Here is a 13,482-nt window from a genome sequence, read left to right as displayed (position 1 = left end):
TGAAGCATTAGGCCATATAAGCTTTAAAATTAGCTGATCTGAAATCCGTATTCCACTACTTGCTAATTTTTTGAGTTCTGTGACACTTAATTAACTTGTGACTACATGTAATTTGTACTATATTTATGCAAGTACTTTGGCTATGATCGACCGCCGGCGTAGAAATATTAAAATCGCGTAAAGCAAAAATATACATACAATTTTAAAAGACGATTGCAAAATTTAGTACATAATTGGCCAGTCAATTTTAAAATAGATAGGGAACTATGATTTTGGGAGTTACTGCGAAGTTTTGGAACTATTTTGCTTAGCGTAGGTAGCTGACTAATTGTGTTCAAACCATAGTAAAGCTGAATTGTCGTTATTCCATTGGGGGCGCATTGCGCATGCGCCCCCAAAAAACCTCTCAGTTTTTTAATGACATTATACATTCAAATTTTGTCCATTGACAACACTGAATATGTATGGAAGACTGTTAAGTCCATTTCTATGAACACGGTGCTACGATCATAGTAATGCTAATAATAATTATTGCACGTGATTCAATTCAGTGCAAAATGCTGTTAAAGGCCCATCATGCTTCTGAAATGCTTTTATTTTTATTTCTTAAAAATCCTTATTTTAATTTGATGTACTGTTATAGTTTCCAAAATGTAAATCATTGGCCAATTACCAGAACCATCTTTTCATCTGTTGCTTTTTGGCAATACGTATAGTGAATTGATATTTGATATGGAGGTCATTATGCTTACATTTTGCTACTTTAATGACAAGTTATTTCACATTTACCGTTACTTTTTTCAGGTAACAAAACTCTTTCTAAACTTTCTCTAAAACCGCTACTTAATCATTATAGAATATATGTTATCCTTTCTAAAGAAGTAAACATGAATTGTTTCTGAGGCATAAAGTGTACAACACATAGGTTCAAATCTTTTAATAATTGTGTACACTGATTCATTATGTTTGTTTATTGTGATATCTTTAAGATTGTGCATACATGTATATTATACTATGAAATATCAACCTAAAAAAATCATTACGAATGTTTATTTAATTTTACCCATGAAATATGGTGCTATATCAGTCAAATATATTCCATATTTTTTAAAAATAAATATGAAATATAAATATGAAAGTGGGCGGAGTCAAAACTCATATTTATCTTAAGGGACTTCTTTCGCCGTTTTGTTTGAAAAATCTGATAAATACCAAACAATTTTTTCTTGAATTTTGTTTTGAAAACTATCTATCATGATAGAAAATGGTCTAACTAAGAAAATTAATCCGAACACCGATCTTTAATTCAGTAATTAACGCTGTACAGACGTTTAAAGAGTTGTTTACATGACGTCACAATGTAGCGCCAAACAGCGCGTGCTTACGCATAAATTACTGCGCGCTGTATGATTGCAGTTGGTAGAAAGCAAGGGGATTCGTTACCATTTTCTTTGATAATGAAATTAAATAAAAAGGTTATTTTTTTCGTTTTTCGTGAAATATGGTATATATTTTCACTCAACATGATGAAATGCTACATATTTTCACTCGCCGTACCGGCTCGTGAAAATATGTGACATTTTATCATGTTTCGTGAAAATATGTACCATATTTCACGCAAACGAAAAAATATCCTCTTAATATTCTATTTGACTGTTTCACAGTGAAATAAAAGCTAATACTTTCATTTTTACAGTAGCTGACAGCATCATCTAAAATGAACATTTAATCAGGTATTCACACGCATGTCATGATCACAAAATATTTCTACTGGTCTGCACTTTCGTTACCGTCATATTCACACATAAGAATGTAATTTTGTATTCATATGGTAAACAAAAATATACATTTTAATAAACTTATTCTCAGGGCTAAAATCTCGTACATACTTTTGACATAGTATAATCAAATGTTTATGGTCTGATAATATTGATAAATGACAATCTGTAAGAAATACTGTAAACTTATTAAGACGTAACACAAAATATTTAAACTAAGTTTACCATGGCTGAGTATTTCTTGTTTGCAAATACAATGTAAATATACATGTGTGCTATATGATGATAGCACTTTAAGGACAGCGTATTTACAACATTTACAACATGTAAAACGTTATCTCTAATCGGTGTTAACACTGATGTTTCAAGTTAGTGTTTTGATATAAACTTTTTGTAGGACATTCGAATACAATGGCTAGCACGAATATGGCTGATATAGTTGATACACCGTTTGAAGAGTTGGGAGCAGTTGGGGGGCTTCATGGCAGTAAAGAAGAGAATTCGGTTATAAACACGAATTTTAAGTGTGAACCATGTCTCTTTGAAAACATTGAAAAAGAAGCATGTACATTTTGTACGGATTGTTCCGAGCATTTATGTGCTAGTTGTGCTCGTGAACATAAAAAGAATAAACTGTCAAGGAATCATAAGTTGTTCGAAGGTGAGATTATTTCAGATAAATTTACAACAATTGCGGCAATGAAAAAAATGATGAATTGCGCTGACCATCTCGACACTGTTGTGACGTATAAATGTGAAGATCACAAAAATATGTTTGCCTCATCTGCTTAGCAGAGTGTCACCGTAAATGTAATACGGTTAACGAAATCGCAAAAGCTAATACCCCTGTAAATGAGGAGATGCATGTCCTTGTACAAGAAATATTATCTCAACTACAAGACACTGCAACAGCTTCAAAAAGAGAGTCAGAAGAGAATATAACCACTTTTAGAGATCAGCTGGCTCAAGTGCAATTACAACAGCAAAGTCTTTTCAACAGTATTTATGAAAAATTGTCACAAGCAAAAGCCAATCTTGAGTCCGAAACACTTAATCTTGTCACTAAAGAAGAAAATGATCATGAAAGGAATTTATCGAAATGTAAAGAAGCAGATGTCGAAGGAGAAGAATTTAGGAAGGTATTTGAATTTGTTATGAACTTTGGGAACTCTGCTGAGAGGAGTGTAATCCCTGGTCTGATATTGAACAGAGCAAAGGATTTATATGAAACAGTCAAAGCAGAAAGTATGACAGAAATGAAGTCACTCATTTTTGAAACAACACTTGACATTGAAACAATCGGAAATGTTGCAAACGTATCAATGGTGCCCGCGTCTGTGAATGAACAACATGGAGCAAACACTGATGTAAGTATCTCCAGCGACGAAATCCCTAGACCAGTTCATACATTAGAAGAAACAGCAGAATCATCGGCGCAAACAGGTCCATCAAAATGTAATGCCACGACGCAAACCGATGAAGTGGCTTTGCAGACTGGCAGTTTTGACATACCTGACGGCTCCAGCAGTTCTAATATTACACAAAATCTTACTGAAAATGTGAAAATCCCCAGTATGATGAAAAGAAACATAAATCAGCAGGGAGTTTCTTATAAAGTTCGATGCCCAGGAGATAAAGCACGCTGTAGTATTGATGCTTTAGAAATTCTGCCTGACAATCGATTAATTGTGGCTGATTACGCCAACAAGAAACTAAAAATCTTTAAAGAAAATTTTTCTCTAGTATTTACAAAAGGTCTTCGTGATAAGCCTTTCGGCTTGTGTCATGTTAATGACAAGACAATCGCAGTTTCTTTTTCTAAATCAATCGAAACGTATGATATTGGAACAAATAATGCTCACAGAGTAGGCCAATTTCCGACAAAAGATACGATATTTGGTGTTGATAAAGTTGGAAATGTCCAGGAAATTGCTGTTCTTTCTGCAGACAATGAAAACCCATTCCTTCAAATTAGAAATGCAAAAACTGGTCGTATACTTAAAACAGTCTGTTTTGAAAACTCATGTGGCGTCCCTTATCAGTTTGGAGAGGGGCGTGGAACTCTACGTTTGCTTTCCAGAGGCACTAATGAACTAATTGTTTCAGAATTTGACAAACTTCACTGTTTCAAAAGTACCAGCACTAGTGGTTATGCCGATAATAATGAAAACGTTGTTCAAGAATCTTGGTTCTATAAAAGCCGTGGCGGGAGCTATTTGAAATATATATCAAATTTGGCAGCAGACGACGAAGGTAATATTTATGTGTGCGGGCATGACTCTAACAATGTACATCAGATTTCAAAAGATGATTACAGAACAAACAGAATATTAATCAGCAACATCAAAATGCCATTATCGGTTGGTGTGAATAGCAAAAGAGGTTATTTGGTTATTTGTTGTAATGATGATGACTATATACATGTATATAACTTTTGTTAGATATATATTTTACAAATAGAACAATAACCATTAACTTGGGCAAACACTAGACTGTTGATGAATTTAGGACAATATACACTGTTGGTGCGATTAATTTGTAGTGTTTGAGAACAATGCATAATATGCAATATACCGGTACATATATTATGTATTTTAGTTGATTTGTGTTCTCTTTTTTATGTCTTTCAGTCAGTACACTAAGCCTGCAAATTGTGAATACATTTTGTTCAGCATTTTGAATATACAGAACAATGAAAAATTTATATTTTTCTATTGAAACGACAGCCAATAACGGCAGGGCAGCTTTTCGCGGATCGGGACCATTTATAGGCCATAAGTTTTAGTTGGTCATTGTATGAAACATTCTTTCTGCTGGAATCAGTCATAGCAAATGTTTATAGTTAAAATCACAACGCTTCACTGTCCAGCACACGATGGCTTGATCTTTTTTTTATAAAGAAAATGTCGTCAAAAAATAAAGTTATACTGTTATTATGTTGAATCATTAAATAAATGAAACTGAATGGTCCATATGTATTTATGTTCACAGCAAACTGGCTTATCAATAATTTGGCACTTTAGCACCTTTCCCTTACCGTTCTGGCAATTAACTTTACAGTGAAAACATAACACATATTAAATGTTGATAAACTCTAAGAAATCTTACAGTACTCTTAGAAATCTTAGTTATAAATTTTTGTTATGGATTTCAATGTCGCATCAACACAGTATAGGTCATATGACGACCTCCCAGCTTTACTGGTGGAGGAAGACCTCAGGTGCCCCTTAGTACATTATTTCAGGCAACACCTGAGTAGAACCAGTGTGCCGACGTTGCGTAAGCTAACTGGAGTAGAATCCTAACATGCTGAATTCAGCATGTTATTCTTTTCTGAGGGTGATTTATTTCGTCAGTATTGTTATTTATCTAAGATTCCTGGTCATTAAAATCATGTAATAACATGAAATGGTAAAGTACCTGGAGAACGTTTTTACTAACAATTCGAAAATTTTACGTAAGGGTTATCGTCACTTGACGCTTACGTTTAAACTTACGCAAATCTTAAGCGTAAATATGTTAGTAAAATGTTCCAACAGTCAACAGTCTCATGCAACATGAAAAGGCGGCATGTTTGAACTGTTGACATCGTTGATTTCTGACACCACTGACCACCACTGACAAGTTTCGAAAATATCAGTAATTGCTGTGAAAAGTTGTTTAAAATAAATTCTTGTTAATTTCTGTTAAAATCGCTAATGCAATAAACATTTTACTGTCAAACATTTCTTTCTGGAATACAATGATCTTGCATATGTTCGTGGTAGATTCTATCCAGTCAATTTACTTAGAGAACTTTTAACCTCAGTTCCATCTAAAGACCTGATTGACTACTTAAAGAAAGTAAACTTGTTAACTAACTCACAAGTACAAACTATTTTAGACCTACTTATTATAGTATTAGGCGCAGCATGACCAGTAATGTGTCGATGTTGCCGTTAAACCCAAACAAACCAATAAAAACAACGAATGGCTTAGATATGGTGTCTGTTTACAAGGGAGGTAATCGTAAAATGTGTAAAAATGTTTGAAGGAAGAGTTGTCTTTCTTCAAATACACATAAAATTCCGCGCAGAGTCACGAATAATATTAATAAACAATAAAAAAATGTAATATGTTTCTCAGAGTCACTAGATTACAAAATACATAAAAGTATAGTTGATGATTTTGGAAATTATGTCATACTGGACTTATCTGTTGGAGAAATAAGATTTACTTTAGTATCGTTATACGGACCGAACTCCGACAATCCGTCCTTTTATGAGAACATTTTCAAGGTCGTTGAGAATATAGGAAATGACTCGTATTGCATTTGTGGTGATTTCAATTTAGTGCAAAATCCTGATTTAGATTATTATAACTATAAAAATATGATAATAAAAATGCAACTCTTTTGAAACACATGGAAGAAAAAAGTCTAACTGATCCTTTTAGGGAACCTCAACCTGATGAAAAGAGATATACTTGGCGAAAGATAAACCCACTGCAACAAGCTAGAGTCGATTTCTTTCTTTCATTTTCTTTTATGTTACCATACTGTGAAAATGTTTTTTATCAAACCTAGTTTTCAGTCTGACCATTCAATTATTTTAATGCAATTAAAATTTAGTGATTTTAAGCATGGTAAAGGGCTCTGGAAACACAACGATTCTGTACTTAGAGATATTCAATATGTTAATGAAATAAATAAAAAAATGAAGACGTTAAAAAGCAATATGCCATATCTGTTTATAATTTCGAAACAATTGAAGGTGTTCCAAACGAGGATATACAATTTGTAATGAACGATCAGTTATTTTTTAGAAACTTTATGAATGGAAATATGAGGTAAATCCATATCCTACGGTTCTTATAAGAAAAAAGCAAGTAATGAAGGGAAATACAGATAAAAAAGATATTGAAATACTAGAAATTCTGAAACTATTCAAAATAATGAAAAACTCGAGCAGCTGCGTAACGAATTAAATATCATACAAGAAAATAAGTTTCAAGGTTACATTTTGAGATCAAAAGTGGACTGGGTAATTGATGGAGAGAAAACCAAGTAAATTATTTAGTAATCTTGAAAAAAGCAATTATGTTAATAAATGTATCACAAAAAATCATGAAAAAACGATGGTACTTTAAATAACAAACAAGAAGAAATCTTAAAACGAAACTGCATTTTTTTTATGAATCATTATTTACGTGTACCTCACATGGCTTAGAGGATAATATGTTTTTAAACTTTGTTAAAGATATAAACATTCCAACATTATCAAATACAGAGTCAGAATCCCTCGAGGGTAAAATCAGACTAGAAGAAGCATCAACCGTTTTAAAGAATATGAAAAATAATAAAAGTCCAGGCTCATCTGGATTTTCAGCAGAATTTTATAAATGTTTTTGGAACAGAATTGGCGTATTTGTTTGCAGGGCTCTAAACCATGCTTTTATATCCGGAAACTTATCTGTAACACAAACACAGGGTATAATAACGTGTATCCCTAAAGGTGATAAGCCAAAACAATTTTTAAAAAATTGGCGACCGATAACACTGCTTAATACAATTTATAAAATTGGTTCTGGATGCATAGCGAATAGAATAAAAATATTTTTAGACAAACTTATTAACACTGACCAAACAGGATTTATAAAGGGCAGATTTATAGGAGAAAATGTAAGACTAATTTATGATATAATGCAATATACAGAGGAGAATTACATTTATTTTTATTTTATGTGCTGAAATACTTTCGCAGAAAATTAGGTCAAATAACAATATTAAAGGAATTAAAATGAATTTGGTAGAACATAAGCTATCTCAATTCGCAGATGATACTTCAATTATTCTAGATGGTTCGGCCTCTTCTTTAAATGAAACCTTAGACACATTGTCCACTTTTACTTTTATTTCTGGTTTGAAAGTTAATTTTGACAAAACAAAAGTCGTCTGGATTGGAAAAGAAAAATTTAGTGCAAATAGTATAAAAACAAAATGGAAATTATCTTGGAATCAGCAAAATTTTGACATGCTTGGCTTTAAGTTTCATGTAGATTTGTCAAAAATGATAGATTTAAACTACAAATCTAAAATTGCAAAAGCAGAAAATATTTTTAAAATGTGGAAGAGAAGAATAATTACACCAATTGGAAGAATAATTGTCATTAAAACTCTTGTACTGTCACTCTTTAATCACTTGTTTGTTTCTTTGCCTAATCCTCCAAAATCTTATATTCAACAAATAGAAATTCTTTGATTTTATATGGCAAGGTCCGTGCAAAGTTAAAAAAGACGTTTTGATAAAAAATAAAAAAGATGGAGGTCTCGACATGATAGATTTAAATGCATTTATATCTGCATTAAAAACTACTTGGATAAGACGAATCATTACGAGCAACGGAAAATGGCTAGATATTGTTTCTAATCTAATAGATATAGATAAATTATTAAATTGTGGCTCTCATTACCCAGAAACCATAGCGAAATCCTGTAAAAACTTATTTTGGAAAGATACTTTAAATGCTTTTGTTCAATTATGTAAAAAAAATATCCCGTGTTCCGATAAAGTGTTGGAATATCCATCATTTTATAACCCAGATATATTGATTGGTAAAAAAGTATATTTTTAAAGTCATGGTTTAACGCTGGTGTCCAGTGTATAGGTGACTTGTTTAACATAAATGGGGATTTATATGAGATCCATGAATTCAATAAAATTTATAATTTGAGTGCTAATTTTTTGCATTTTCAAGGCATATGTAACGCAGTAGTTAAATATCTTAAAAGTGTTGGTTATTCTATTAGTAGTTTGCAATTTGTTTCAAGACCTTATATTCCACCAATTCTCTCTCAGATATTAAAAAATGAAAAGGGTTCACAACCTATGCATAATATATTAAAATCAAATAACAGTACAGCTGTTTGTAAACTTAAATGGGAACAAAAACTTAATACTAATTTTGAAGATAAAGAATGGAATACATTTTTTTCACTTATTTTTGAAACCACTAAAAACACGAATTTACAATGGTTTCAATACAGAATTGTACACAGAATACTTGGCACAAACGAACTTTTGTATAAGATACAATACAAAGATAATCCAAACTGCAGTTTTTGCAACAATTTTTCTGAAAGCTTGGAACACCTTTTTTTGGGACTGTGAAGTTGTTTTTGATATGATTCATGGTCTTTTTGAAAATACTCATTTACATTTGACAAGAATAGAATTTCTTTTAGGAATACAAAATGTTGATAATGAAACTAATCTTTTGCTTTTATTCGTCAAGAAGTATATATATTTTTGTAAAATGAATTTTAAAAGACCGACTATAGAGGCTGCTAAGCATTATATTAAGTACCAATACCAAATCGAGAGAGAAACACAAAAAAATATTAACACAGTAGATATTTTTGACAAACAGTGGGACAGTTTGAAATATATTTTCATTTCTTCATACCAAGATTAGTATGTGAGTGTGGACATTGTGTTATTGATTATGTGTTATTATTATTTTAAACACAATATGACTAGAAACAGTTTTTATTCATTAGACTACAGGCTACAAAACTATATATTGAAAAGTTAAGTGAGATTATAAATTAATCACAGGCTTCTATTTTTTTAATGTACCTTGTGTGTTTGTTTTGTTTGTTTATATATATGTATGTCTTTGTATGTATGTATGTCTGTATGTATGTATTTATCTGTGTTCAAAATAAACGGGGTTACCATTTAAGGGCCTCAAAAAAAAAAAAAAAAAAAAAATGTGAAACATAGAAATCTAAAATGCTTAAATGTTGTCATTTTTATTTTATAAAGTTGATTTAAAGAGGGTCTTTTTCCATACTGAATAGTTTCCAATTATCAAAGAACTAAATAGATTCAAAAGAAAACGACTGATTTTGTTTATTAATCAAAGCACAGAAGGCGCTGAATTTGTTTGGATCTCAGAATGTCAGAAAGGTGAAGGTTGTGACATTATAAACCAATTTGTTTTTGTAAAGTGCCACCAATGCTTTCCAGCGTTTTAAAGTGCAAATCCAATGGTATTTAGTTAGTGAAGAGGTCAAGGTCAAAATAAGTTTAAATTTTCCCATAATTACTTTTAATTTTATAATTCACTATGCAAGAACTATAAATAACGCACATAACCAAAACACATTTCTATAAATAGCCATTGGAAATTACCTGCAACGTTCAATTTATAAAAAGAGTGGGGCAGTCTTTTTATATTTAGGTCATGTCTATATTTTATCCTAAAAACTTTTAAATATCAACTGTTGGTCAATCACCATTATAACAGTCAAACTTTTGAAATATATAGAAAATTCAGCTCAACTTGACAGTGAAAAATTGAGCATAATGTCACTTTAATTGTAGTAAATTGGCTATAAGACTAATTTAAACACTGATATTCAATCCAATGTTTATTTGACTTAAACAATTTGAAAAAAATGAGTTGCCTTAACTGGGATTTGAACTCCAGACCTCTCGCTTCTTAAGCGAGCGCGCAAACCCCTCGGCCACGGTGAATTTATTTGTAAATAGCCTGAAGAAAACTATATTATTCTATATTAGGGTTTGTAACGACGCTAACTGTTGTTTAGCACAGATGTAAATAATCATGGAGCTTACTATAAGCATGTATATCTATAAAGAATAAAACAATCTTAGAAATCTTCGACCATTCGGGAATTATTTTGTTTGAAAATTAATGCGCCCGTCATTTGACCATCTTTAAGCAGTGATCTCCCCTGAATTTTTCGGCGTTAGTTTACGTATAAAGGGAAGTAACCGCTTCAAAAAAGCGGACTACTTTCGGCACTTGCAATTAACCTCATTATAGTCTGAAATTTCGCTACCATTATTTGTTTGGTCTGACGACCCAAACAAATAAAAACGATTTCATTCTGCTTAAAAAATGATCATATGAATTATAATTCGTGTTGAAATGCTTGCCATTTTAAAACACGTGCACATACCATTCATGCATCCCCTCCTCCCTCCTCTCCCCCCCCTCCCCCAAAAAAAAAAAATGCCCCCCTCCCCCAAAGGAAAAACAAACAAAAAACAACAACAACAAAAACTTTGTAAGTATGTTATACAGCTATATGAGTTCACATTTTCACGTGCTGTACCGACTTATTTTACACCTACAAAAACACGTGATAATATGATAACGTCACACAGAAAAAAATGAATATTTGCGACATTTCAAGCAGTAACCCGTGAAAGAATGGCACAACCCGTTTGTTTATTTTCTTTCGAATAAATCAGTATGGAATAATGGATGGGCCTTGACCTTGTTATGAAAACTTGGCCTGATAAATGTTATATAATACATCCTGTGTTTATTGGGTGAAAATATTGCTATCGGACACAAAGTAAACAAAATGCTCGCTTAGTGAACTTTAATCTTGACTCTACAAACAGAACGTGTCGGACTTTGTAGAATTTCAATAAATAGAATAAATAGAGAAACACTGACAGATTGAAAACCCACAGAGTTATCATTGTAAGAAATGATTAACTTCGTTAATGAAAACCGACTGGGTTATAACTGTCAGAAATGATTAACTTCGTTACTGAAAACCGACAGAGTTATCATTGTAAAAATTAACCTCATTATTGAAAACCGAATGGGTTATCATGTTAGAAATGATTAATTTCGTTATTGGAAACCTACCGGGTTATCATTTTAAGAAATGATAAACTTCGTTATTGAAAACCGACAGAGTTATCATTTTAAGAAACTATTAAATTCCCTTTTTATATGTAAATCTGAATATTACAATAATAAAAATCAACCTACAATAACAAAAGTGCGATAACATGATTATGATTATGATAATGCGATAACATGATTATGACAATGCGATAACATGAGTATGATAATGCGATAACATGACATCTAAGACTCGACAATATGCCAGTACGATGGGTACAATGTACAATACGGTGATAATTTCGTAACTATTTTCACCTGATATATAATGACATGGAATGATCAGTATTGTACAATAGCCCATTATCACCATCGTTCTGTAAGATCCCCATTGTTATCATTTCTCGCGCTATCTTTTTGACATCATAGTATCACGTTATTATAGTATCACCTTATAGAAGTATCACGTTATCATAGTATCACGTTATTATAGTATTACGTTATCACAGTAATACGTCACCATAGTATCATGTTATCATAGAATCACGTAATCATAGTATCACGTTATCACAGTATCACGTTATCGTAGTATCACGTTATCACAGTATCACGTTATCATAGTATCACGTTAACTTAGTATCACGTTATCGTAGTATAATGTATCAAAGTATCACGTAATCGAAATATCACGTTATCATAGTATCACGTTATCGTAGTATCACGTTAACAAAGTATCACGTTATCGTAGTATCACGTTAACAAACTATCACGTTATCGTAGTTTCACGTTAACAAATTATCACGTTATCGTAGTATCACGTTAACAAAGTATCACGTTATCGTAGTATTACGTATCGTCATTGTGATTCGGCGTTTTCATCATCGTACTAAGTATCGTTATTTTAACGGACATCTTTTGGAAAGTCCATTCTTGTCCTCAGAATACTTTCACTAAACGTCACATGCCTGATAACTGACATGTTAGGAGTCTTCTCTATATTTTCCTTCTCCTATAAAACCCCATTGTGGGCCTCTACATACTTAATGAATAATTTGAAGTATACGTGTTCCTATTTATATTGTTTATATTATCATTCTGCACCAGGAATGCTTGTCACACCTCTAATGCACCTTGCTTGACCTTCTAATACAGTAAAACATTCCTTTTAAATATCAGGTAATGACATTTAACCGATCACGCGCTTCGAATATCTAAAAAAACAAAACAAATAAAAACATGTTTCTCTTACAGTTCTGTTGGGCAATACATTATTAATATAATATATTTTAGACAATCATTATAATCAATAATGTTTGTAGGTTTTGTGTAATGACCGAATAAAGTTATGATCACCATCCCCACAACTCACCATCCTTTATAGTTATTGTTAAAAATGCTGTAATATATCTACATGTATAGTATTACAATTTTGTGCACAATTTATTACAAAATGAATGTTTTGTAATTCTTTTCTGTTTTTATGCCGTTCGTAAGTTACATTATTGGTCATATATCGGCGATCGATCCACTCACCGGCTCTTGGAATTCCTCCGCAAGCGACCGACTACTTATATAACCCATCACCGACCCCCTTCCCCCTGATTTCTGAATGTAAAAAGGCCATGATAATTGAGTGTCCTAGGTCAATTTTCACTAAGAAATTGCACCTTTCTGGAAATCGCACCTGCAATCCCTAGATTACGTATTTGGTGATCTTTCTATTAAAGACCCATTATACCACAGAAAAGCTTAAATTGGTTTAATTGACCTGTTATAGTTTCTGAAAGGTTTCTCATTGTCCAATCACCTGAATTATATTTTGCGGCTGTTGCTGTCTAAGAATAAGTTCAGTTATAGTGATGTAATATTTTGTATGGACGTCAAAATATTATATTTTTGATACTTTAACGACAAAAAATGTTACAATCAGCGCTACTCAGGCAATAAGCATCTAACATGCCCTATCACTTTATACTCATGATTTTGCCGGGTTTTTTAATAAGGAAATAATCATTCCTTTCTGGGGCATAATGTTTCTTTAAGCCTAGTGGAC

The 13,482-nt window shown here is 32.1% G+C and overlaps 1 protein-coding gene across 1 annotated transcript; it reads left to right on the top strand.

Moving 5' to 3' along the window:
• The first annotated feature begins 2,638 nt into the window (after positions 1 to 2,638).
• On the top strand, positions 2,639 to 4,733 carry LOC132753029 (uncharacterized). Its single transcript, XM_060743440.1, has one exon. It carries the CDS (start codon positions 2,639 to 2,641, stop codon positions 4,217 to 4,219), a length of 1,581 nt encoding a protein of 526 aa, XP_060599423.1. The 3' UTR covers positions 4,220 to 4,733.
• The last annotated feature ends 8,749 nt before the right edge of the window (positions 4,734 to 13,482 follow it).

This window comes from Ruditapes philippinarum, unplaced genomic scaffold (assembly GCF_026571515.1).
Source record: "Ruditapes philippinarum isolate M1 unplaced genomic scaffold, ASM2657151v2 ctg18178_1_1_1_1, whole genome shotgun sequence".
Taxonomy (NCBI): domain Eukaryota; kingdom Metazoa; phylum Mollusca; class Bivalvia; order Venerida; family Veneridae; genus Ruditapes; species Ruditapes philippinarum.
The sequence above is the reverse complement of the archived record's forward strand: the minus strand, read 5'-3'. Positions and strand labels throughout refer to the sequence as shown.

Coding starts and splice junctions, on each gene's coding strand:
- LOC132753029 (XM_060743440.1), top strand. CDS start 2,639: ATGCATGTCCTTGTACAAGAAATATTATCTCAACTACAAGACACTGCA.